Source organism: Onychomys torridus, chromosome 6, assembly GCF_903995425.1.
Source record: "Onychomys torridus chromosome 6, mOncTor1.1, whole genome shotgun sequence".
In the NCBI taxonomy this organism is placed as follows: Eukaryota; Metazoa; Chordata; class Mammalia; order Rodentia; family Cricetidae; genus Onychomys; species Onychomys torridus.
In genome coordinates, this window is record NC_050448.1 from 80,277,314 (window position 1) to 80,304,960 (window position 27,647).

Consider the following 27,647-nt stretch of genomic DNA (forward strand, 5'->3'; position numbering starts at 1 on the left):
CAGGGGAGGAGTCCAGGCCAAACCTGCATTCCTCTATTCCCTTCCCAAGACCTCATTCTATATGGAAAGGGACATTGAGCCCTCTGGTTTCCCAGAGGAATTCCCAATAAAGACCTGTCTCAGGGGTCCCCAATAATTTTAATGGTCTGCTTCCCTGACATTTTTTTTAAAAGGGCTGGTCTCTCAGGATGGAGCACCAGAGAGGGAATTCCCTACACACAGCCCTTCCTAGTACCAAGATTTCAGCCCATAGGTGGGTACTAGGACTGGAACAAGCAGGTGTGTGTGTGTGTGTGTGTGTGTGTGTGTGTGTGTGTGTGTGTGGTGAGGAAGTCTGAGATGCTCTTGCATCTCCAAAGTGCAGAGGCGGAGCAATGTGCCTTCACCTAGGTGCTGTCTCATGAATCCAAGTAGGCATGCCCGAGGTATCCAAGAACACACTGCTGGTAGGGGGCAAAACAGGTTAGGGCAACCTCAGAGTGATTGCTGGACCCTGGAGTCACATACTGCCTGGCTGAGCAGTGGGTTCCCATCCTGTTGCCTGCCTTAATGCTCCTGCATGGCAGCAGATGGTTGGGGTGAGCCCAGAAACAGCCCTCATACATTAAAAAAAATAATGCCTAGTCCGCATCTCGCAGTCACCCAGAGAATAGAACGAGAATCCTGGCCTCATCTACCCTCATCACCCTGGAAGTCAACCGGGGAACCTCAGAGTGAGGTTGACGCCAGGCACGTTGTGCAGTGAGCCGGCAAGCAAGTCCAGGGCCGCCTGGGTCCACGAAGGGGCCATCTTGGCCCTCCCTCCTAGGCCAGGAGAGAACAAAGTAGGTCCCTGTTCCAGCCCAGCCACCCTGGAGGGCTGCTTAGCTCCTCCCCCACCCCTCCCGCAGACCCAGCTCAGCTTGATGGGGTGTGACAACTGCAATTAGAGGCGAGCTGCCTGCTGCCCCCAGAGCATTAAGAGCAAATTGGAGAAGAAAACTAACAAGAGGAGCTCTTCTGCCTGCAGCCTGGACCCCCAGGGGACCGAGTGGGGGAAGGGAGAGTGTAGGCTGGAACTGGGTGTGGGGAGGCAACAGCAGCTGTGGGGAGGGTCATCTGCAAGTTCCCACGCAGTCAAATGATAGATGGTCACTTTTTTAAGTGGGGAAAGGGGTTTTTTAATTTGTATTTTTGATCTGTCACTTTTTACCAGGCAATGTGCCCATCTCTTTCAGACCTAGAATGACCTGGAATTATTTTCCCGATAAATCAATGGGTCAAAGAGTCATGGCATGCAAGCTGCCCAGATCAGGCTGCTTGCAGAAGAAAGCAGCTTCCAGTTTGGATCCCTAGGCACCAGGCCTATCTACCTTGGCCTGGAGTCTGTCAGCTGGGCTCAGTCTTTCTGGCCAAGCGGGTCCTTGTCCATCCTGCCTCCCCTGAATTTCTTGAACTGTGGCTGCAGCGATGTGTGTAGAAGAGGAGCGTGTGAAAAACTCACACCCTGATTCCTGAGGGGTGGGACACTCCTGAAATTATTTAAGAGGGCATGAACTGTGATTGTATAGGAAGCCAAGTCACTTCAGCACCATCCATGTGCAACTTATTTGTTTTGTGAACTAGTGGTAGCTAACATTGTTTAAAACAACTAACATGGCAGACTCCTCTCCTGCCCGGGCATTGTGATGGGAGATGATAGAAGATGATAACTCAGCACGATGGGAAAGGGACCAGCTGCTGACCTCCAACCTACCAACATACACAAAGAAACAGAGTTAATCATCACCTGGCCAGGAAAGAGTCAAAGAACCAAAACAAAACAATTAGGAAGTAATTTTGGCTTCCAAGATAATCCACAGGTGCCAGGCACCTTTGCCTTTATTTCTCTCATTTCCTTTTTGCTACACCCAGGAAATGGTTGCTCATTTTACCTGAATAGAGGTGCAGAGAAGTGAACTCCTTCAAGGTCACACACAGTACAAAGCTGGGATTGAAATAGTTTGTAACTGACTTCCAATCTTGTGTTCTTGTTACCTGGCAAACTGTCCATATCAAGCCAGATCAAGAATAACAACATTTGTCCTTTGTGATTATTCACATCTCTTCATGACTGACAAGTGGTATGCTCATTAGCTATTTGAGGAATATTGGAGTAATTTTGCCTGGGTTTCAAAAGGGCTGATAAACTGTCCCAACGACTATGCCATGCTTTGCTGATGAAAGACTACGGTAACTCAACTTCATGTAATTCTGTCCACATCCTTGGCTCCTGCTGAGACAGTGACGGAGACTGCTCTACTAAAGTGGAGTGAAGAGTGACGAGTAATGTCTCGGGTCTCAGTGATGCAGAGTGCAGGGCAAAATGTATGTGGAGGAGACGGGGAAAAGTAGGCAGAGAAACTGACAGCTTAATTCTGCCTCTTGGGCTCATTTTATGGTTAATTAGGACATGCAAATGAGCTGGAAGCTCATTTAATACCCTTCTTGGCACGGAGGCCTGCCCCACACCTGGCCTAATTCCTTGGCAGGTACTGATGCCCTCTGATTGGCCTAGGCATCTTCTCAGGGCTCCACCTGCCTCTCTGTGGTCAGTCTGTAGATATTCTCCAACCACAGCATGCACTGGAGGATCCCTTCGCTGCTGGGCATGGTTGGTAGTACCTGCCAGATCTCTGTTTCCTCTTGATAGGCCTGCAGAACTAGAACCTCTTTCTTCTCTCCTCCAGGGTGATCTCTAACCCAAACTGATCTTGAGGATCCTCACTTGTTCCCCAGAGGCTCCAAAGGAGAGGGTCCTGTTTTTCTCAAGTCACCCCAACATTCTCAGCAGGATAAAATCAAGAGTACTGAAGCTTCCCTGAAGAAGTGTCTATTCACTTCAGGTGATCTCTCCAACCAGGGCAGTTAGGTGTTTCTGCCAGCACCAGGCATTTCTATAAATTCCTGATCTGGAGTCAAATCGCTAGGAATCTAGACCCAGGCCTGTCATTGTGTGGGCCTGAGCATGTTGGAGGCTCCTCTGCTCTCGTGTGAAGCAGGGATGATGTAGGGCCACTGTCAGGTGTAAAACAGTGTGCTGGGGTGGAGTGCACTGTTCCTAACACACAGCTTCTACAGAAACGGCACTAGCCACCCATGCCCCGCTTAATCTCAGACCCCAAGGGACAATGCTGAAAATAAACAGTGCTTTCTCTGAGCCTTGGTGTTCTGCTAAAAAGTACACTGTCACTCTCATTTTGTCACGGGATTGTGGCAAGCATCAGAGGTATGTCAATGTGTTTGTCCACTGTAGAGATGTTGCTCACCTGGGCTGCTTTGCCAATGTTACACTCATCCTTTTTGTCAAGTAGGAAAGGATAGCACCCTGAGTCAGACAAGGAAGGTGCTTGAGGCCCCCATTGCCTAAGAACCTGCCCTAGGGACATACTCAATGTCTTATGTACCAAATCCTCCCTCTCTGATAACCTGGGGCCTCAATTTCAGGCCAGGGATAAAGCTGAATGAGCCAAATTCTACTGGCCAGCTGTTTGTCCTTGGAGGCCAGAGTTCCCTTCCAGGTCACATCATTCCTTTTTTCTAGACACCCTGGGGGCCACCCTTCAGATTCATCGTTTCGCCCATGAAGCCTGAATTTGACAAGACCTCCCTGCCCACTTCCGCCAGTCCCAGTATATCCCTTCCAGCCACCTCCTCCAAGCCCAATGCACACCCATGCAAGCCATCCCCAAGGAGTCATCGTTGTCCCTGCAACAGAGTCCTGATTCTTACACTCCAGTCCCCCACTGGAGTCCTCTCTCCCTCACCACCTCCAGTTCCTGAAAGCCCTCTGTGCTGGTCAGAGGCCACAAGTTGGTGCCCATAGCTGGGGGCAAATCTCTCACAGGAGACCTTGACAATTACTAAGTTCTTCTTTCCTCTGCATCTCCTCAAGCAGGACCCTGTCCAGGGACAGTAGGAAACAGCGTTCTGAACCTCTGCTTCTTTTGAACTCTCCCCAACATGGTACCTTCCCTCTCTGGCCTTCTGGCCAGGCAGGGTGGTTTGGGCATCCATTTGGAAGCTGTATGTAGGTGCTGGTTTCAAGGGGGAAGCTGTCCTTATCTAAGTATATGATCCAGGGTTTGTAAGGATGCTAATGTGTGGTGGGTATTGTGTTCCCTGAAATATTGTGTGTTCTCCGAAATAAACATATCTGGGGGTCAGAGAACAGACAGCCACTAGAACAGCCAGAAATGGTGGCTAGAAAATGGGAAGAGTAAGCCATAACAGAAGTTGGGCGGTGGTGGTACACACCTTTAATCCCAGCACTTGGGAGACAAAGCTAGCCAGATCTCTGAGTTCAAGGCCACTTTAGAAACAGCTAAGCATGGTGACCCACGCCTTTAATCCCAGGGAGTGGGGGCAGAAAGAAAAAGGTATATGAGGCGTGAGGACCAGGAACTAAAAGAAAAAAGCATGTAGTTAGTTAAGCTTTGGAGCAACACAGTCCAGCTGAGAGCCATTGGGATGAGGACTCAGAAGCTTCCAGTCTGAGGAAACAAGACCACCTGAGGGACTAGCAAGGTGAGATAGCCGTGGCTTGTTCTGTGTCTCCGATCTTCCAGCATTCACCCCAATAACTGGCCTCAGGTTTGATTTTATTAATAAGACTCTTTAAGTCTAGGAGCAGCTTGTGACTTCATCCTGGGCTTCCTGTCTGTCCTGAGTGTCAGAGGCCCAACCTTGCTCAAGTAGACCCCAACTGGCTTGCTGGGCCTTGTTTCAGAACTTCTCACCCACTTTACCTACCAAGGAGATGGGTTCCCTGCAGTGCTCCAAGCTTGGGTCTGCCTGTGCTGTCCAGAGTGCAGTTCCTGCTCAGACTGCCTTTTACTTTTCTCAGCTTTTGAAAGCCACCGCGGAACTCTCCCATAGGCCTTGGCTGTGTCTTAGCCTAAACCCCGGTACCGAGCTTGGCAAGGCACTTGTGTGCATGCTTTCCTTCTCCTCCAGATCTCTGAGCACCTCCAAAGTAGTGACCACTCAGTATTTTTGCTTCCGGTACTGAGCACGGGGCTGCTGTGATTTCCACTCCCCAGGGAGTCCTGAGCTGAGTGCACCATCAGGGGGCTGTTTAGGGACAGCCAGTGGCCAAGCTTTTCTTAGCTGACCCCCTCGTACTCTGTTTCTCACAGCTTCAAAGTCCACACCCTAGAAAAGAGGGGAGTCGTGACCAGTTACTGTCCGAGCAGGAAACTTCAGTAGACAGTGGGGCCTCCCGCCCAGCTGCTGTGTAGTCCCGTCTGGTCTGTCTCTGGTTCATTGCTTGGCTTCCCAAACCAATTCTATTTTAATTCCGGCTGGTGTGGACTCTCACCTGCCTTCTCTCACCTACCTCTGTTGTCATGCCGTCACTGGGCTGCTCAGGCCTTTCAGAAGATCACAGCCACTTCTCTCTCAAGAGCCACTGAAGAAGTCATCTTTGTCCCAGCCCCCCAATTTTCTCCCTTTCTTGCCTGGCCTCTTTCCTCCAGCCTTCCTGACCTGGGTCACACCCATGGATGACCTTTTTACCAACATCTGGTCCCAGACCTTCCTACCCCAGGATGTTTTCCCAAACTGCTGTGCTCTAATGGGGACACCAAGTCTGCTAGATCCTCCTCCCCTTATTGTGACTATTAAGGGAGGGGAGGGGTGGGCAGGGTAACAGGGAAGGAAATTGAGAGTTGGGTGGTGAGCGCCTGCCTTCTCTACCTCCAGTTCCACTTCTGGCCATACTCCAGGCATTGTCTCCCCACCAGGCCCAGAAGGTGAACAGGCACTTGTGTTTAAGTTGTGGGAGAGGGCTGGACACCACAAACTTAGGAAGGTGGTGGTGGTGGGGTTGGGTGGGTGCTGGGATGGACTCCCTGACCTCACTTATGCTAGATCCACACTCTACCAATGAGCCACCTCCTCCCTAGCCCTGAATCAAGCACCTAAAAAAGATTTCTTCCAAATGAGGCAAACACAACTGAAACCCTGTATACCATAAGCTCTCTGGGCATCTCAGACATGTCTGTGTTCAATTCACACCTGGCTTAAGGACCTAACTCATAATCATGGAGCCTTAAGCCAAACTGAGTGAAGTAAACGTTCAGACCCTCTACTGAAGTTCCAAGCATCTGTTCACAAGGAAACTCAGATCCCAGAAGATGGCTAAGTTTTGCACCAGCGATTCCAGGGACCCAAAGAACTCCACAAAGCTTCTGGTGTAGGCTTTAGGACCCTTCTGGGAGTATAGGGATCAAATAGTATCTCCAAGCTTCTTGCTTTACAGTTCACAAAGGATGGGCAGGCTCCACTGCTCCAAGCCCTACTTTGTGAACTGGAAAGGCTGAATGCCTCGCACTCCCTTATCCCAGACTTTCCTTCAAACTACAGCCCATCCAGCTGGAGAGGAAGGTTCCAGTCATGCTTAGGCAAGTTGGACCAGGAGTTACATTAATAACTGTGGCCTGTGGATTCCTCACCCACATGGAAAGACCTGTCAATGGGATGTCAATGAGGAGGCTGGGACCTACTTGGCAGAACTAAAAACTAGGATACAGCACAACTGTACAGCCAGAGGGGCTGCTGCCTATCTGTGGTGTGAAGACAGAGGGAAACCGCCTAAGGTATGGGAGATTTAGTAGTTACCAAATGTCCAGGGTGTCGGCCTATGCTAAACATGAGGGGAAAAAACCATGTCAGATAATGCAGAAATAAAAGCAAAAGCTTTTCCTTCTTAATCCTTTCTAACATCCTTGTGAGCCAAAGTGTCAGGTACTGGTGGTTCATAGAGAACTGATAATGTAGTTTGTTGAGGTATTTTGTCTGCATGTATGTGTGTGTGTGTGTATATATATCCACCACATGTGTGCAGTGCCCATGGAACTAGATAAGGCAGGCGTCGCTACCCTAGAACTAGAATTTGATGGCTGTGAGTGGCCATTTGGGTCCGGGACCTCTTCAAGTGCAACTGCTCTTAACCGGTGAGCCATCTCTCCAGCCTCCAACGGTGTTCTTGATGACACACTACTGATTCTATGCTGTGCCTTTTGTTAAATCCTTCCCAGACTAATGCTGACCTGCCCTCCCCCATATTCAACTCAATCAATTCTACTATGTACACTATTCTTCCTGTTTATTCTCCACCAGCCATGCTGACTTCTTCATTAGTCTTCCAACATGCCCAGCCTATGCTAGAGTAAGGCCCTTGCCCTTTCCTTTCCCCGTGTGAAGACTCTTCCTCCTCCCAGGTAGTTGGCATGGGCTCTCGCATTTTCAGTGTTTCCTCACATAACCAACACAGGGACACATAAGTCTTCCACTCACTTATTCCTGTTGCCCGTTGTACCACATATTTTCTTCTTTTTTACAGTATCCATCATAAACACACAGGGTTTTCAACAGCTTTATTTATCCATGTGTGGTATGTGCAGTGCATGTGCACACGTGCCAGTGCACGTGCCTTTGCATATGTTTGTGAAGGCCAGAGGTCAATGCTGAGTGTCTCCCTCTACCACTCTCCACTTTAAGATGGAGTCTCTCACTGAACCTGGAGCTCACTGTTTGGCTAGACTTGATGGCCAGTCAGTTCCTGGGACCATCTCTGTTTACTTGCCAGTGCTGGGATCACAGGAATGAATCACTAGGCCCTGCCTTTTCCATGGGTGTGGGAGTGCTAAGGATCCAAATTCAATCCTTTTGTTTACACAGAATGCACTTGGGTTACCTACCTACCCACTCATCTCCCCATCACAATATTTTGCCGTTTTCTAAAGATTAAAAGTCTACAAGGGGTGATATTTGGGTATGTCTGATTCATTGTTGTATTCCATGCATTCAGAGCAGTACTGGTGTACAGCACAGATAACAGAGATCACACATTTTTCTGCTTTGTAGCCCTCCAAGTTTAGTGTTAAGAATTTGAACATGGGTAAGACTAAAGAAAATCACTGAAATCAACAGTTCAAAGCAAGAGACACACAACTGTTTAAAGTGGGAAGCTTTATTAAAATTTTTCCTTTATGGAAACAGCCAATCTCTTGCATAAGCAATCAGCAGTTGGGCCTAGAACTATAGTTGTCTGCTTCTTAACAAGCCTAAAGCATTTGCAACTCTCAAGTTTCTTCCGAAGGCTGTTAATGCCTGGAAAACAGAATCCATGTTGCCTTCCCAAGAAAGAACTAGGCATCCAGTTCCAAACCTCTAACTGTTCTTAAAGGAACATTTAAACATGATCAATGAATCCAAGATGAAATTGCAGGAAGAGAAACCCAAGATGAACCTAATAGCTGTACTGTATTTGCAAGAATATATATGTTTATGTTTTGAGCAACTAATAGTTGGGTAGTCAGACTTCTCAATGCTCACATTCATTTGCTTCCCACAAGACAGGCTCTTTCCAGATCCTAGAAGAACATGCAGACCAATATGTCCTTTGATGTTTGGAGTGGATTCAGTGGTCTATGTTACTATATATTTAGCACCTTAAATAAGCACAAGACTCAAATAAAAGTATACTTTGAAAATTATTTTTCTCTTCCAATTATGAGACGATCTCTTCATTATGCTGGTTTTAACACATAATTTATAAGAGCACATTTTGTTTTCTAACATCCTGTGAGTACTGGTCAGGAAGAAAAACGTAATACTCATTAATCTCTTTCTGCCCCTTAGTTCCTAGACCAGTCAGACATATGACTGACAAAGAATTGTTGACCTGTGAGGGTACACAGGGAAGCTATTTTAAAGTGGCAAGACTCAAGAGATGCAGCGTATTTCATTACTATTTGTATGAGAAAAATGACTCCAAACTACTTGTTTCAATGTAGTAGATAGCAAAATAACGGCATTTTTCTCTACATACCAATTTTTCCAAGTATATTACACCGTCAAAGAAGTGAATTGTCTTACTGAGGAGTAAAATGTGGTTTCTGATGACATCAGATGAAGATGCCAGACCAAAATGAGTTCAGGGCTATGACAGGACAGCAGTTACATGCCAACAGCCACTGTTTCTCCAAACATTAAGAAAAATACTTAAGTGGCCACAGTTCTTTAAGTTAATGGTATTCATGCCTCCCACACATTTTGTGTATCTTTGCTGCCTGATTAAGTTGTAAACTCTTGAGGGAGTGCTTCCTTCCATGCCTCTTGGTAAGGAAAGGCATGTACAGAATACTTGATATGCTGGTGCAAAGAAGCATCACCTGATACTGAAGCTCCCCCTGGTGGGTAAGATGATATACTAGCATTTACGTTAATTCTAAAACTACTGGAGGCATCAAGTCATTAAAGTTGTTCATGGTCTGGTTGGGGGAAAAGAAAAACTACCAATTGCAGCGTCGAGCTTCCTTTCAATGAGTGTTTTTCACACAACTAAAGCTATTATACCTAAAACAGCCACAAGCACTACTATGGAATTCATTCATGAATATGCGTGATGAATAAATCAAGAGACTCCTGATTTGGGGGCTATAAAAATATATCTTGTCTTTGGGCACCCCTTCCAAGACCAAGGAGTTCACAAAAAGACACTATAAAAAGATAACTCTTTCTCTTAACAGGACACCTTTCCAACTTGCTCAGCAAGTACAGAATTCCCTTAGATAACACTGCATTCCTGACTCTATTGGCCCTGCCTTAAATACCCCTGGGTGCCAAAAAAGGAATTTTTCTTGGCTTTTACCTTTAATCCCAGGGGAGAGTATAAAAGGTGGCAAAGGAAGCTGATAAAAAAAAAAAATCAGTTAAACTGGTGAGACTTCAATGTCATGTAACAAATACCTACACAACTCATCTGACACAGGAGTTAGACATTTTACTGGTTTGTATGAGGTCTGCCTGTCCATGATTTTAAATCCAAAGAAATGTGTGAGAAATATTTCAAAGGATAATGATTTCAAAGGTCCTTAACATATGGATTGCCTCTAATTGGGCACACAGTGACATGCTCCTGTAGTCCTAGTTACTTAAGATGCTGAGGCAGGAGGATCACCTGAACCCAGAGCTTTGAAGCCAGCCTGGGTAGTACAGTAAGACCCCATTTAAAAAACAAACACAAACAAGAAAACAGCCCAGCTTTTCTCACTGGGTCCAACTGGCCCTATCTTCCACTTGCATTTTAGTTGACTTTAAGGTTTTGCCCCTCAGTCACAGACATGTATAACTGCATCAAAAGAAGGGAAATGTTAAGTAGCTAAGTTTATTAGAATATCAAAAGAATACAATTTCCAATGTTTCAAACAGTATTTTTTGACATTTCTTCAGGTTGGTCAGATCTTACATTTGAAAGCTGACTTAGTAACTGAAGGGCTGGAAACATACCTGGCAAATCTCAGCAAGGCATGAATACCTCTTCACAACTAGTTGCAATGAGACCGTATCTAGATCCCTGAGCAAAGATTACTTTCTAGGACTGGTCTCCTTGATTTTGGGGGACAAGGCACAGGGTTTCCTACGCTTGCAATCTGCTTTCTTCTCAGTATGCAGCTGGCCAACAAGCCATTTGTCCCTTTCTTCATGGAGAACACACAACAGTGTCACCCTGGGTCCATGTCCTCCATAAGCCCCACCTTTATAAAATGCAACTGAGAAGGAAAAGAAAAGCACCTCTGTACAGCCAGCTACAACTGTGATGTTGCCATCTTCATACCACTCCTGCTACACCACTAGACAGTCAAGTCACACATCCCTGTTTGTGTTCTGAGTTGCAACCACTTCCCTCGAGTTCTTCAATCTCGTAGAAAGCAAGTTTGAAAATTTTCACAGAACACTGCATTGGTGGACTCACTCACACCAACAAATTGACAATGGCAAGGATTCCCTGGATGAAATTACAAGCTGTGCAGGATTTGCAATAGTCAAAGTCAAACCCTCATACAGTATTAAACTTATCTTTTTACATATAAAAATAATACAGAGTGGGATATTTTATTCAATAAGATACAATCTTTAAGGTCAAGAGAGAATATACAAAACTATTCTATGTCGTCTGGTGTATTTTACTGTAGAGTAGGAATAAATATATCTAGAGCAGGAAGTGCGAGGTCTGTTCCTAGAGAAATCACCCATAAGTGTAGTTTAAAGCCAACTGTTCTGCTCAATTCAGGCAGAAAGGAGCTACTGTTGCACTTAAACAATGTGGTCATTATAAAATAAAGGACTTAAATCTATAAACAATAACAAAAAGACACAAACCAAATGAAAATGTACTAAAATTTAATCATCCATAAAAGCTGTAATTTAATCTGACAGTAAAACACAAGAAGCAATATTAGAGTTGGTTTAGTATATTATATATTTTAGCTTTGAAAGCCATAGAAATCAGTTATCCCAGTTTTTTCCCTATAAAAGACCCATTTTTCCAAAGCATTATGCACAAACAATTTTAATTAGAATATAATGACAGATGATATTTTCATAATTTTTAAATATAAAATGAAGTCAATGACTCAAAAAAGTTATCTGCTGCAATGAGTTTGAAGGGAGATTTCATAATCTATATCATTACAGATATAAAGTATGATGGTTCAACTTTTTAGTGCTTGATAGGGAGGAGTCATGATAAAAAGGTCAATATGAAATCATTTGATTATAGTAGTAACATCTAACATTTGAAATGCATCCATGCTCTTCTGTATAATTGTATTAGAGTCAAGTATCTTATTTTCACATCTGTTATAACTGCTATTGCAAAGGAGAAATACTATGTCTTATTTCCAGGAGATATACACAGAGCAACTTTTTCTCCAGGGAACTTGTGCAAACCAATATAAGATCTAAATTCTTCACATAATATATAAAACAGGAGAAGCCTCTTCAGATCTAGTTTTTGAAGTCTGGAATGCTGGCACTTTCCAATTAGGCAACAGTTCTTCATTTCTGTAATCTGGAACATTGAACAGACACAGACACACATAGATAGAGTTCTCTTGTTGTCCGAAGGTGGCAGTCAATAAACAGATATCTAATAACACACAAAGGATGACATCTACTGACCATTACTAAGGAACTAAATTACACCACCCTACTTCAGTAGAAGAGCTATTTTATCTTCCTATTACACATGTTCAAAAATAAGCCAGGCATGATGGCATGAGGCTCAGGAGTCCAAGTTTGACTTTGACTACAGTTTGGAGTAAGCAAGACTGTCTCAAAAGTTCAAAACCAAATATAGAAGACTGAGTGCAGAAACAGCTATGAATAATCAATTTTTGTTTGTCCCTGGTTTTATTATACTTACTATTCACATCTTATCTAATACCCTACCTATAAAGTGGCAGACGGTAATATTTTACTTGTATCCCATTATCTTTTTTTTTTTTTCAGTTCAATATTTGTCTACATAAACTCTGTGTGAAATTCTATTTTCAGCCATTTTCTGATCCCATATTAGGTACTATAATTTCTAACACAGCTGGCAGAAGACAATGCAGAAAGATCCCATACTCAAAGGCAGAAGAAATCAGCAGGTCCTACTACTTAGCAGAAGCCAATTAATTTAGAGGGAGAACTCCTGATGATTTTCTACTTAAAGGCTTATAGACATATAAGCTGCCCCCAAGGTCCAGCTACTCTAAAACACTGTAATTGTTATTAAATCTACCCTGTTATCTTAGAACTTCTCCACCCTAGTCTTGTTGGCCAGGATGGCTTCAAACTCCTACACTCAAGTAATCCTTCTGCCTTAGCCTGAACAGCCACAGGCATGAGCCACTAACTAAGCTTTAGTATTTCAAAAAACACGCGTATAACATGGCATTGCAAATCACAATCAATGTGCTGCAAAGCATTCTGATTGATAAGGCCTTTGTCATCACACACCTACAAGATCTCAGGAGACGACATTTTAAATTGAATTTGTACAAGTCTAAGGATTGATGCAACCAATATGAATGGCTTATTGCAAGACCTAGGCAAGATTTCTCTTCTCTAAGGTAAGCTGTATGAATGCATTTTCAAATCCTAATAGGCCAAGCTATTAAGCTAAAAGAACATTTTTTGATAATGCAAAGTTAAAATTCAGGTTTGCCAAGGTGTCAATAAGCCAGTCAACTATAAAAGAGTAAAACAACACATTACTAACTTGGGTCCTCATGTTTGTCTTTGTCCCCTTCCTTAAACACACACAAACACCAGTAATCTTAACAATAATCACTTTCAGGAAACTCATGATTAAAAGTGTTTTAACCAGTCAGTTTCAGGAAAAGCCACTCAGCTCTTCAGAAAAAGAAACCATTTAGACAGAAGCTGAACTTCCCACTTTGACCACCCCAGACTACACTTTTCCTCCTTTCTATTTTTTCCATTAAAAAGGGTTGCAGTTACTCAATTGTTTTCTCTAAGAGACATACTTACTCATCCCTATCTCTAAGGAGCACAAATTAGCTCATCAGGAACTCAGAAAGCAGTAATCTACTAAAGAGGCCCCAGAGATCAACAATAGTTAGTGTTATCAACTCTCAAGTGAGTAGGGTTTATGTTCCTCTTCTAACTCCATCAAGTTTAGTCATATTCACATAATTAGCCTCCAACTACACCATATATCTGCTCCATGAAAGCATTCTGTTTTGGTTTATTAGCTGACAAAGAAGAAACATCAGGGGATTTAAATATGTAGTTAAAAGAAAACAAGAAACTAGCTCACAGGGCCTGGCTTCTTACCCAACTGGTAGTACAAATGCTGCCATGAATTTCTCTCTAGTGGGTCCACTTAATGAAAGCTGAAATGCTATCTGAAGTCAACTACCACCTGATGCAGACTGGTAAAACATTTGTTGGAGAGTCACTCACTTTTGAGAAGAACTGATAAGCAGAACTTCATATGCCACCACACATCAGACAGAATGGCTCAGGTTTAAAAAGCCTAAAAATACCAATGTTGGGGAGGATGTAGAACTCATGAATTGCTGAGGCATGTACCCTGGTACAATCACTTTAAAAAAAATTATATATATATTATGAGCTAGCCATTATGTTTCTGGGTACATGCATGTGTGCAAGTCATGCATAGAACTGCAAACTATCCATATATATATAAAATATATGGATATATATAAAATACCACACTGCAGGCTTTTTTTTCTTTTTGTGCATTGGTGTTTTGCCCTCATATATGCCTGTGTGAGCCAGATACCCTGTTCTAGAGCTACAGACAGTTGTGAGCTGCCATGCCACAACTTAACCTCTGAGCCATCTCTCCAGCCCCATCCATTTATTTTGTTTGTTTTAGTTTTAAGCCAGGGTCTCATGTAGCCCTGACTGTTCTGACTTCGATATGTAAGGGAGGCTGGCTTTGAACTTCTAATCTTCCTGCCTCATTCTTTGTCTGGGATAATAGGTGTGAGCTGCCAGGCTAGGCTCAGTATTATCTGTATTAATTCTGCAAAAGTCCCTCAATAGCAGAATACCCATTAGTCAAATAATAAATTAAGTATTGTCATACAATAAAAATAAACTACTGATACATGTAACATGGATACTTCTAAAAACACAGCTCTGGGTGAAAGATGGAAGACATAACACATTATATATTTTTGCTACTGCTAAGTTCAAAGAGGAGCAAACAGAAATGCTAACACTAGGTAAGTGCTCTACCCAGCCTCTAGCACCATTTCTTAAATACCCACTCTTCAGCAGGTGTTGACAACAATGTGGTGGGCCAATCACACATGGTCCTCCCTAATTTTAGAGTGTAGACTCTCCTGAGGAGGAGGCAAATTATCCAACAGAGATAGGTGTCTGTCACATGGGTGAGCAATGGAGGCTCAGAAATTCTCAGAGGAAGTAAAACGGTTCCAGCTGGGAGAAACGAGGAAGGCCTTTGTTCTGCTTAAGCATCTTACCTGGCTCAGAGCTGCTGCTGACTTCAAGTCTAGAGCAGCAGACATGATTTCTTTTTAGGCTTCTTCTTTTCCACTGGTGTTTTTCTATTTATCTGTCTGACCAGGTCATAAAATATCTAGGTAAAAACAACAATAAAAAGTACTGATTATTTGTTCCACAAAATCATTTTGAAAGTATTAAGTATTGTTCTGCCATTAGAACTGAACTTTACTGTTTTCTTCTGAAGTTTCTTAGCTCCCCAAGCTAACTCTCAGAGTAAAGTGGGCCTTACATATACATGAGGAAGGATATGTACCTTAGACAGCCAGTAGTCAATTATAATAAAAAATTAAAAGTGAAAGGCAGTGAATACTTAAAAGTTATAATTAAAATTATAGTAACAGCACCAAAGAGCTTCCGTACATTGTTCCTAGATCCAAGTAATAATTTTGAACCATATGATAGTGGCATGGATCCTTAAAGGGCTAAGCACATATCCCCCAGAATAAGAATATACATTTCCTTTTTTTTGGGGAGGGGGGGCTTTTCAAGGCAGGGTTTCTCTGTGTAGCCCTAGCTGTCCTGGAACTCATTGTGTAGACCAGCCTGGCCTCAAACTCAGAGATCCACCTGCCTCTGCCTCCCAAGTGCTGGGATCAAAGGCGTGAGCCATCTCACCCAGCAAGAATATATTCTTACGTAACTTTAGCATAATGCTGATCCTAGTCAAGACATTTAAACATCAATAGATTTCTTTGTATTATCTTCAGTGTAAATTCTAATTTTGTCAATTATCTCAATGAGGCCCTAAAACATTACTTTCCTCTTGAGCAGAAATTTATCAGCATCCACATTGCATTTTGTTTTTTGATATTGTAGTACCTGTCTGTCTGTTATTATTTGCTTATTTGTTTGAGATGGGGAATCTCACTTCAAGCCCATGCTGGCTTCAAATTCACTATTAGTCAAGGCTGGCCTTGAAATCCTGATCCTCTTGCCTCCATCTCCCAAGTGTTGGGATTATACATGGATACTACCCCACGAACTGCTTTTGGCCTTTTAAAATTGGGAAGACTTTAAATTTGGTCTTTGTCCTCCAGGTATTTGTCATTTCTGAAAAATAAAGTCTAATAAATGTATAGAATTTCCCTCAATTTGCATTTGATAATGATGCATATTTTAGGCTGGGACAGGAAAAGGCATGTCTGTTCAGGTAATACAAGAACAGGTACATGATGTCCACCCCTTATGGATTTGTTTTTTTAAGGTAGGGTCTCGCTATTCAGCCATTGATGGCCTGAAACTAACTCTGTAGACCAGGCCGGCATTGAACTCAAGAGGTCCATTTTCTTCTACTTCCTGAGTGCTGGGATTAAAAGTGTGCACCTCCATGGTCAAAGCAAACAAGACAACAACAACAGACAGGAAAAGTCCACTGACCCTTGATTTGAAGGCACAAACAGTACAGTAATAATCTTGGGGATTCTTTTTTGAAGAGTAAAAATCATCAAAGACAAAAATACAAGACTTTTTATTTCATAAAAGTGGGTTAGTAAGCCTGGGTTACCAGTCCATCCCTATTGTATTCCTTAAAGTCAACTCAGCAATTTTCATCCCAGGTCACTAGTAAATGAGTGCCTGCATTATTTTAGCAAAGAACCAGATTCAGCTGCCAGTCTTTAAAACATTAGCACAATAAAACTTAATACGATAAAACTACATATAAACAAAACAGTGTTGAAAGCAAGTTTTCTGATTTTACTTTTATTTTGCAGTGTTGGGAACTGAACTCAGGCTTTGCTCATGCAGACAAACACTCTATAGCTGAGTTATATCTTTAGCTGCATGATTTTAATAAGTTGTTGTTTTGTTAGAGAATGTCCTTAAAATCTTAGTGATTTTTTAAAAAAAATTTCCATTTATGTATCTGTGTGGGTGCCTGTGGAGTCCCAAAGTGTTAAATTGCCTGCAGCTGGACTTAAAGGATGTTGTGAGCCGTGGGAGCCTTTCATAAAGCCCATAACCACAGAACAATCTCTATAGCCTGAGAACACTTTTGATCCCAGGAAACACATATTAAAATACATAGGAGCAAAGGAAAGTGATTTCTATAAATATGTGACAAAATGTTAATAACTAGTGAATCTAAATGAGGGATAAACAGACTATTTTTCTTGTTTTTAGAATATTTTAAGTAAATTTTCAAAAGCAAGAGATTTTTAACATCAATGACTTACATTTATTTCTTTTGTTGTTTGTTGTAGTAGGAAATTAGACCTAGAGCCTGTGCATGTTAGGAAAGTCCTCCACCACTGAACTATGTAGTCTTCTAGCCTGTGCATTGTTTTTAAAAGATGACAAGCTACATTTCTTTAAGATGATAATTATCTGTTACTTTTTCAAATGATTCAGAGATTACAAGATTAAATGGTTGCAAAGAAAAAAAGATTCATTACAAAGCTATAAATAAATATATTCTTTTCTGTTTATCCTATCCATTCAACTCCCATTTCCTAAAAACACTCCACTCTCTATAGTCTTATTTCTAAGAGGTTAAAACTATAGCAGTTATAAGCAAAATGGTAGCTGTTTCCACAACTCTGAAGCCTTTAAGAACTTAATGTATGTGAGTCAGGAAAAAGTTCTCACTGGTGCTCAAAGCTTAACATGCAAACTATGATACAAAATAACAAAAAGGTAAACCAGAACAGTAAATTAATGAAACACATATGCAGTTCCTCTTTCAGTTTCTTCATACCAGTCAGTGTCCAATTCTGGCACACATTATAGAGACAGGTAACTGATTGCTTGTAGTATTATTCTAAATGATTTCTTTGGAAAACATTGCCTACCTCACAGCAGCAGATGTTCAGTGATGAGGGCAAGTTCGAACTATAATATTTGGTTAGAAATGCTGAAAGTCCCCAGCCTAGGTTCTTCCTCATCTCTCTGAACTATAGAAAAATCTAGAGGGAACACAGAATAGAGTTTCTCAACCCCTCTCCCATTCCTAATTGGGATGTCTTTATTCCAATCATTACTCCAGCCTCAGCAAAGAAAAAGAAATCTAGGGTTTCGGTTGAGGTCATTCCAGTGTATCAATTGCTACTTGTAGAATATAGAGAATTAGAGGGCTCTGGCCAAGTACTGTGTTCTTGTCTGTTTGCAAATTTGAAGTCAAGAGCTGAATCTTGTGAAATTATTATTCCTCTATCTTCATGCATTCAGAAGCCACACAAACATTTATACAGCAGCATAAACTGTCTGAACAACTATAAACTATCCAAGGACTTTTGCAGCTGAATTATTAGGCTACAAAGAGTAAAACCTTAAAAAAAAAAAAAAAAAAAAAAACACTTGAAATTATACTCTCATTTCTAACATGCAGATTGTGTGGTTTTTCAAAGAACTAGAGAGTATAAAATGACTATGACATTTTATGTTGTTTTCTAAACCCCTATGTGGAAACTTAAACAAGACTGTCATGAAAAAGTCAATTCTGCTGCATTAAAAACTGCATTCAAGGGAGCTTTTACTAGCCTGTGTAGTTCCCATAATTAAAGATGAGGAATATTTACTTCCTCCCTACTAAACTCTGGCTCCTACAGAAGATGTCTTGTGTGATGGACTCTGGTCCAATTCAGCTCAGCACACTTGATGAGCTTAGTAGGTAGATAGCAGTGAGGGTGTCTGACACAGTAAGGAACCAGATCCAAAGGCCAACCGTATTATATAAGATGACATCACACTACAATTGTACTATTCAGGGGCACTCACCAACTGTAATGTATTCTTCATTAAAATATTGTTTGTTCATTTTAGTTAGGGTCTTGTTATATATAGTCCAGGCTGGCCTAGAGCTCATTCTCCTGCCTTGGCATCCAGAGTGCTAGGATTACAAGTATATGCCACCATACCTGGCTCCTTTTCTTGCTTGCTTGTTCTTTCAGAAAATACTACCCTAAACATTAATTTTTTATTATAGCCACATTTTCAAAAACAACCTCTAGAAAGTTCTAATTTCATAACAAAGAAAGATGAGTGGATGGATGGATGGCTATCAATTTCTTCTCATTTACCTGCCAGTGAATAACAAGTAACTGTAATGGAAGCACTCAGTAGGACTTGTTTCCCAACTAGGATGTAAACTTAAGGGTAGAAATAGTTCTGTCTGGATGAATGCCACCTGGGTGCAGAATAAAGTGCCAGGTATACAATAGGTACTCAATGTTTGCCAGATAAATGGAATTAAAGATTTTTTTTTATTCGTTAAAAGTGGTTTCACCTAAAAAAGCAACCTTTAGCATTCTTGACTATTTGTAAGAAACAGAATCTGTAGTAAGCCGATTTTTTTTCCCTTGCCAGGTGTTTAAAATAATTTAGCCATTTTAAAAGTCTAATAGTCTACAAGCATAGTTATGGAAAATGGCTTACAGAACAGAGGCCAGAGAGGGAACAGTGAGTAAAGCCCCAGCCTCAGCGACCTAACCCACTCTCATTCCCACCTGGGTCTAGTTGCCTGGCATGCTCCAAGGGCCAGAGAAGGGGACAGGAGGCTTATTCTGCCTCTCTGCCCCCCTGAGATTCTTTTTCAAAGGCTTCTGGTGAAGTTCCCAAGCAAAAGGAATCTCATGTGTTTACCTGGCTGGCAGTAGCAATTTGGAAACTACAGTAAGTTTTTAGGGCTCGGTCAGCTATTGGCTCTCTAAAACGAGGCACACAGCCCATTTGCAAAGCCAGAAGGCCCACAGTTAATAACTTAAGATTGTGGAGTACTTACATCAGCTGTGTTCATCTGGACACAGCTGAAAAGGACTGAATGGTTTGAATTACATGTCCATTCATACACAAATCCCACACATTCAGGCATGTATCAAAAATGAAGCAAGAATCAAAAATCAAATTTTATGATGGTATTAAATAACAAAAATCCATTATAATAGCAACTTTAATTTTTTGTACTCTTCTATTGGACTTTACCACCTATTTTTAATATTCAACTGGATAAGTGACTGCTATAAAAGTGTGAACATTTTCACATGCTAGCTCTAGTATATCACTTAAAGGCTTAAGAGGACTTTATATACAGCCTTTGACAATAAGTTAAAATTAGGTGTCTGCATTACAACTATCAGAGAGTGATGTCATGGAAGCCAAAGAACATGGTATCTAGAAATTACTATTTTCTACAGGGTAATAAAATCGAGGTAATTCTTTTTCTTAAAAATTCTGGCTACTAATTGAAGGCTAACAGAAAGTAGACAGGCACTTGTTTGTACTGTCCAGTAGTTGCAGGCTACCTCATTAACGTTGATCTTTGACTTTGCAGAAGATTCTAAAAAGGCACAGTTACACCACTGTCTTGCTAAATTCTGGCCTTGTTCTTTGCCAACTACCCGCTCGTCTTCCAGGTCACATTTATTGCCAACCAAAATCATTGGAACCTGCAGGAAGGAAAAAACAAATTTATTACATACTATTTCTTACTCTCTTCTTACAAATAAACAATTAACAACTGAAACACAACAGTCTATAAGTGTATGCTCCACCAAGTGCTTAAAAAAGGGTGCTGTGAGTTGTTTGGGATGGAAGAAGAAATGGAGGGAAGAAGGAAAGAGGTCAAAAAATGGAAGAACTCATTCATATACCAAGTTATTCTAAAGAATATGATCCCATTTTTTCTTCATTTTAATTTTTTGCATGAATGTTGTATACAACGTTCATGTGTGGTACCTAGGGCGGCCAAAAGAGTACAGATAGTTGTGAGCTGTCATGTGGATGCTGAGGATTGAATCCTAGTCCTCTGTAAGAGCAGCAAGTACTTTAATTACTAAGTCATCTCTCCATCCCTTAATTCTTATTTAATCCTAAAATTATGTCGATTACTACAAATAACTGAATCTCAAGTAGAAAATTCTGAAGGAAAAGGAACTCCCTGCAATAGATTAAACACTATATTCATTGACCCTAAGTAGTTTACATGCTTCATCTCAAGGTCTAATAAATGCCCAAAATCGTGACATTATTATCAGCTTCTACTTCTACATCTAATATTAATTAGACTTGAAGACTATGTAGGTGAAATATTAGAGAGGATTAAGACTAAAGATAGGAGCTGGAGAGATGGTTTAGTGGTCAATAGCACCTGTTCCTCTATCAGAGGACCTGAGTTCAGTTCTCAACACTTAGGTCAGGTGGCTTACAATCACCTGTAACTTTAGCTCTAGGGAATCCAACATCCTCTTCTAGCCTCACGTGGAAGACACATACATAAGGAAAAAAAAAAGTCACCAAGCAGCTGTGTCTTCCTTCTCCATACCACAGATGCCTGACTATCTTGAAACACAACATCCTACTTCTACAGCTAATAAACTGTGTTAGGTTTCTCAGCTAAAAGTTCAGAGAACAAAGCCAGGAGGTTGTAAGACAACAGTACTACACAAAAGAAAAAATGTAATAGACATGGTGAACTTTCTACCCAAAAGAGGCTACATTAAACAGTCTAGGCATCTTCAACTCCATCTTTTGTCCTTTACTGATGAAATAAAGGGGCTTAACATTACCAGAACTCATTGTAACTCTGTGAAAACAGAGCTCTTTGGATAAATTCATCATAGAAAAGAAGAAAACTATTCATTAAGGGAAGTCATGGGGTTATATGGCACAAATTCCTATCTACATTATCAAGGTTAAAGTCCTGAGCAGGTGAATATGCTTCCATTAGAGAAAATACACAAACCAGAAAGGTGCAACTGAAAATTTCTATCCAAATATATGTAACTGAAAAGGGATTTTTCTGTAACTTCAACTTGATGTAAACATGTAAAATGTATTTCATTTTTTACAAAAGATAAAAAGGTATATGATACCAACAAGGGTGGTACATGCCTATAAACCCAGGACTTAGAAGGTGGAAAGCTGGGCAGTGGTGGTGCATGCCTTTAATCCCAGCGCTCAGGAGGCAGAGGCAGACAGACCTCTATGAGTTTGAGGACAGCCTGGTCTGCAGAGTGAATTCCAGGACAGCCAGGGCTACACAGAGAAACCCTGTCTCAAAAAACCAAACCAAATCAAAGCAAACAAACAAAAAGATGAAGATAGGAAGGATAAGTGTCTGAGGCTAGCATGGGCTATATAGCAAAACAATGTGTTAAAACACCAAAGTAACCCAAAGAACATGTATGGTAGACTATTAAAAAAAGGAACATTAATCATTATGGTTCTATGAATACTACTTCTCACATTTAAAGCTCAACATGAGTCCCACTTACTCCTCCTTCTGCTGTGACGTCTTCTAACTCATCTCTCCTGTACTTTTTAACCACATGGTACAACGCTCACTTTGCCGCACAAATCTCATATTCTAAACATCCCAGCATATAATTTATAGGTTAACTTTGAAAGTCAAAATTTATTTTCACGGGCTGTTTTTGACATGTGCTAGATACCTTCCAAAGCTTATACTGATGACAAAGCAGACACTTTTTTTCCTTCTTTTTCCTTTTTGGGGGGTTTTTCAAGACAGGGTTTCTCTGTGTAGCTTTTGTAGCCTGTCCTGGAACTCACTCTGTAGACCAGGCTGGCATCGAACTCACAGAGATTCACCTACCTCTGCCTCCCTAGTGCTGGTATTAAAGGTGTGCGCCACCACTGCCTGGCCTGAAAGCAGACACTTTTATTTGACTATGAAGAGATGGCAATGTTTTAATGAGAGAAATACTTACATCTTCTGTGTCTTTAACCCGTAAAATCTGTTCTCTCAAGTCCTGTAAGTCATTAAACGTAGACTGAGCTGTAATTGAATAAACTAGTGCAAACCCTTGGCCATTCTTCATATACAAATCCCTCATTGCTGTAAATTGCTCCTATAATATAAAAAAAAAAGATCCAGTTATAAATATATATGCAGTTTTTCAATGTATGCTGGAATGATTTTAAATAGAATAATCTCAAATAAGGACATACATTTTAAATTACATATTGTCATAAGACTTTATACTAGTTTCTAGAAACTGAAAATAATAATTGTGTGGTATAATTCCTTTAATATACAAACCTTAATTGATTTTGTTTGGAAGACTTATAATAGGACCACCACTCAAGTAGAAGCAATCCAAGATGCAAATCCACTACTGAGTTATAATCATCCAGCATGGGCAGTATCAACTATCCTCCTACTGATGTTTTATCATCTTGACAATTAGTACATAACCAATTCTAGGTTAGACTCTTGAAAAGAGCTTTTTCATATATTTTTATCTTTCTGTTCCCTGCATTTCAAATTCTTACAAAAGATCTAAGAATAGTACAGTGACTATTTTCTTCAGTTTCACTAACCATTAACATTGGTCACACAGCTAGTCTCACTAATTAAAATGATTCTGTTTGCCTAAAACCTACTTTCCCTTCTTTGAAGAAATCATTATTGTATGTTATAACCATAGATAACAATATATAATAGAATCCTATCTAAAAAGTGCTTGGATTTTATACACAGTATTTTAGAAGTCACATATAGCAGATAGCAGAAGATTAAAAATGAACTTTTTAACCTCTATCATTAAGCGTACAAATCCACAAAGCTTCATAAACCGTTTGCTTCTTTAGCTTGCTGATTCCCGCTGTCATGCCTCTCTCTGTCCATGATATCCAAACAGTTCGGGATGCTCCAGCCGCCTGCTTGCTGCATTTGATTTGTACTGCAAGACGTCAGCTGTGCTAACACTCCCCCACGTCCTTAATCTTCAAGTTTAGTCTTTCGTGTGTTTTTCTGGGTTCTTCACTTATAAACTCAATTAGAAATTCTAGCACTAGCATTCCTTCCATGTTCTCTTGAGATTACAGCCTCTGGTACTTACTAATAAAGAGTAAATACTGTACTGCTATAGTTAGTTCTATTTCTGAGAATCCCAACCTTCTTCCTAAGGATAGTCTACAAGATGCATCTACTTAACAACTGTTTCAGCAGGAAAATATGTTGGTCAACACAAAAGGCAAAAATCTTAAAAGGAATATACATGGAGATAAACAAAAATAAAGTACAAAGTAGACCAGGCAGTAATGTGACAGAAAAAAATAAAGCTGAAAAAGAGTTTCTCATTTTGGGGGTGTGGAGTGGGGTGTGAAGTAAACGTTTACATTTTTGAGGGGAAAGTACTTACAGGTAATGGGAGAGCAAGAAGGAAGAGGAGGTTAATGTGGATGCTCTTATAAGGTGTCCCAGGCAGAGACCAACAAATACACAGGGCCCAAGGAGAAACACACAGTGTTGAGAATCTGTAGGAAACCAGTTAACTAGAGTGCTAAGGAGCGTGGGACTAGGAAGGGAATACCTACCTTAACTAAAATTCTGAACTTACATACACTCCACCCCCATCATATACTTATTTAACATGCATTGGTGTTTGGCTTGCAAGTATGTCTGCGTGAGGGTGTCGGATCCTCTGTAACTGGAGTTACAGACAGCTGTGAGCTGCCATGTGAGTGATAGGAATTGATCCCAGGTCCTCTGGAAGAGCAGCCAGCGCTCTTAACCACTGAACCATCTCTCCAGCCCTTAAATAACTTAAAAAAAAAATATATTTTACATATGTATTATAGCATATGCCTTACTACACTATAAAAAAGACTGCTCCCTCTCCACCAAAAAAACTTCTATTCTTCAAGTGAACTCAGTACACAATTATCATATGTGGATATCAATCACATCACAAAACAATTGTATATGCCTAAGAAAATGTATGAAGGCTTACATTTAGAGAATTTTAAAAAATCAGAATAATCAGTTTACACAGAGAATTATTCAGATAACAAAATCTGCTCACAGACTAAAACTTGGTAAATGAAAAGAAAAGAATCCTTACTGTTCCTGCAGTATCCAGGATTTCCAGCATACATTGTTGGCAATCTACTTCGACTTGCTATAGTGGAACAAAGAAGAAAAAACAAAAGAGCAACATCAACATGTTTTCCTTTTACTTCTTCCAAATACTTATTAACAACTACCAAGTGTTTTTCAACTTAGTAACACAATAAAGAACAGGGAGGGGTCTTTGAGCACACTAGCAAGATTCCAAGGGCCAGAATGGTTAAACTTGAGTGTAGGTATTTTCTGACTACTACAATGATGTTCATTTGTTCTTATTGGAAGGCAAAACAACAGGCTTTGTAATTTAAGAAAAATGGCACATACAGTTCTAATAGGAAAAAATTCTAACAAACAAAAAACAGAAAAAAAATTATCATATACATAATATATAATTATGATAGATTTATGTATGAGATCTATATATGATCTTCATGGAAAGCAAAGAATTAAAAAACCCAAGCTGGATGTGGTAGTGCTTATCTATAACCTCAGCACTGGGAGGCTCAGGCAGGAAGAGTTGGAATTTAAGGCCCTATGCGTGACATAGAGAGAAACTATCTCCAACAAAAGATGCCAGGCTTCACATGGGTCAAACCGAAAACAAAAGATTTTGAGGAATAGAAGCTCTGCCAACTTACTGTATCCAAGTTGTTAAAATATTCACAAAATTTGTAATACAAGGAGAAATCAGAAGTATTAAAATAAATAGCAATGAGCTACTTATTCCTTAAGAATATATACATCCCTTAAGACTTTAAGGGCTCTCTAATTAAAAAAAAAAAAACAACTGTAGAAGGTGAAATATAAATACACCAATTCCATTTCTCCAGTCTTCTAAAAGAAGATTGGCCTAAAGAAAGTATCAATTATCAACTCTGTGGAAAATTTTTATAGAAAAGACTAAGAAAATTAGCCCTTCAGCATGCTAGGGACAGATCTTGCTTCATGGTTAGACTTAAATAACAATTTGTTTGGGAGACATTTCAGAAGAGCAACACCTGTCTCCTACAAATAAACCCATCACCCCACAGGCTCTTCTGACCCTTGTTCCCTGCTAGAGTGAGGAGGAGGAGGAGGAGGAGGAGGAGGAGGAGGAGGAGGAGGAGGAGGAGTGGTGCTTCTGGTGGGGCCACAAACTCACAGCAGCCCCACTCAGTGTGGGGCAAACAGTTAACAGGCAAATCTGTGCCAGTCTTCAGGAAATAAGGAACCATGCCTGTAGTTTCATAGGTATCTAGAGCACAGTTGTGTTAATTTGGAAGAGAATGCAATCATTCGGCCAGTATTTCCTAAAAAGCTTAATTTAACAAAAGTCACAGTACTGTCAAAGACAGATTCTAAAAACAGATATCTAACAGAGCAACACTTTCGTCTCTGCTGAAATGTAGGTTAAGTCTTTGGAGGGATAACCTTGGCTCTTGATGGTATTTTGTTATATGACCCCCACCTGGATATGTGAAAAAATAAAATCATGAAAGTTTTTCATAGTTCTACCTAGTCTTATATTAGAACATATTTTTGCCAAGACCAACTATTTTGCTTCTTCTCAAAATAGATTACTCTTTCCTTTTCTTTTCTTTTTTGAAAGACAGGGTCTTTGTAGATAAGGCTGGCCTTGAACTTGCAGAGATCTCCCAGCCTCTGTTTACCAGATGCTGGGATTAAATGTGTGTATATCACCATGCCTGGCCAACTTCACTTCTTTAAGAGAAATTTTGGGTTCGCCACAAAATTAAGGGAAAACAGAGATGTCTCAAATTATCTCTGCCTATACCATGTACAGCTTCCTTCTCTTTTATCAACAGCCTACAGCAGAGTGGAAATTTGTCACAACCAATGAAGCTATAATGATACATCGTTATGAGCAAAGGTCCATGGTTTGCATTACAGTTGCTTTCCATATATGTTCCACAGACCCTGAGAAACATGACAGGTACTCCCATTATACTATTACACATTTTTGATTAATTTTAATAGTCTAAAGGTAAATATCTTTAAATTTATTACAAATAATAACCAAAACTTAGGGGATAACTTCAATCATAAAAATGGTCTTAAGTTTTATTAACTAACAGTTGAAAATATTAGGTAGAAAAATACACCTATGTATAAATCCCCAACACTCATACAAAAGCCTGGGTGTGGGCTCAATATTTTTCTACTTAAACTCCCCACTGGGAAAATGCATACAGAAAAGAATAAACTATTAGCTGGGCGTGGTGGCTCACATCTTTAATCCCAGCACTTGGGAGGCAGAGGCAGGTGGATCTCTCTCTGTGAGTTCGAGGCCAGCCTGGTCTACAGAGTGAGATTCAGGATAGCCAGGGCCTCACAGAGAAACCTTGCCTCAAAAAAACAAAATTAAAAAAAAAAAAAGAACTATTAAGCAGCAACAGCACATAGAACACTCTCCTAAGCAGTGTCCAGCGAGCAATGTTTTAGCCAGGTGAACTTCTAGAAACAGACACGGCAGATTTCTATCATTTCTCAAAACTATTCTAAAAAGCAATTCCATGGATCAAGTTTGAAAGCTGTAAAGACTACTCGTAAGTGTTTCACATTTACCTTTCTGTAGGAATCTTCTATCGTTGGGTCATATTTTTCAACAAAAATTCCCTGAACAAACTGAACTGTCTGAGAGGAGAAAACAAACAAACCAGAGTTAAAGACTTGAAAGGAAAATCAAATGTCCCTAAGTGTTATTTAACCTTACAAATTGTAAAGAAATGAAATTTTGGTGAAATTCTGAATAAATACAAATGTAAAGCATCAGTATTTTCCAGTAAGAATGCAACAAAACTACAAAGATATTTATTACAAAAAGAGATGGTCATGTTAAAAACTTATCAATACAGCTACTACATTGCTACACATGATTATGATTCTAATTCATTAAAAATGAGACCATCCAAATGTAACTTGTCTAAAAGGAGAGAGACAAGGGTTCTAAATGTTTATACTGTAA

At 40.5% G+C, this 27,647-nt stretch overlaps 1 protein-coding gene across 2 annotated transcripts in view; it reads right to left on the reverse strand.

Moving 5' to 3' along the window:
* Positions 1-10,174: 10,174 nt before the first annotated feature.
* Positions 10,175-27,647, reverse strand: part of Rap1a (RAP1A, member of RAS oncogene family) — a 140,262-nt gene continuing 122,789 nt past the window's right edge. For both annotated transcript variants that reach the window (XM_036190453.1, XM_036190452.1), the window contains exons 3-8: positions 27,248-27,316; positions 24,678-24,734; positions 22,539-22,679; positions 20,115-20,258; positions 14,835-14,950; positions 10,175-11,878 (exon numbers count right to left, since the gene is read on the reverse strand). In XM_036190453.1, the coding sequence (XP_036046346.1) occupies positions 14,864-14,950; positions 20,115-20,258; positions 22,539-22,679; positions 24,678-24,734; positions 27,248-27,316 (498 nt within the window). In that variant the 3' untranslated portion in view covers positions 10,175-11,878; positions 14,835-14,863. The remainder of the gene's footprint in view (positions 11,879-14,834; positions 14,951-20,114; positions 20,259-22,538; positions 22,680-24,677; positions 24,735-27,247; positions 27,317-27,647) is intronic.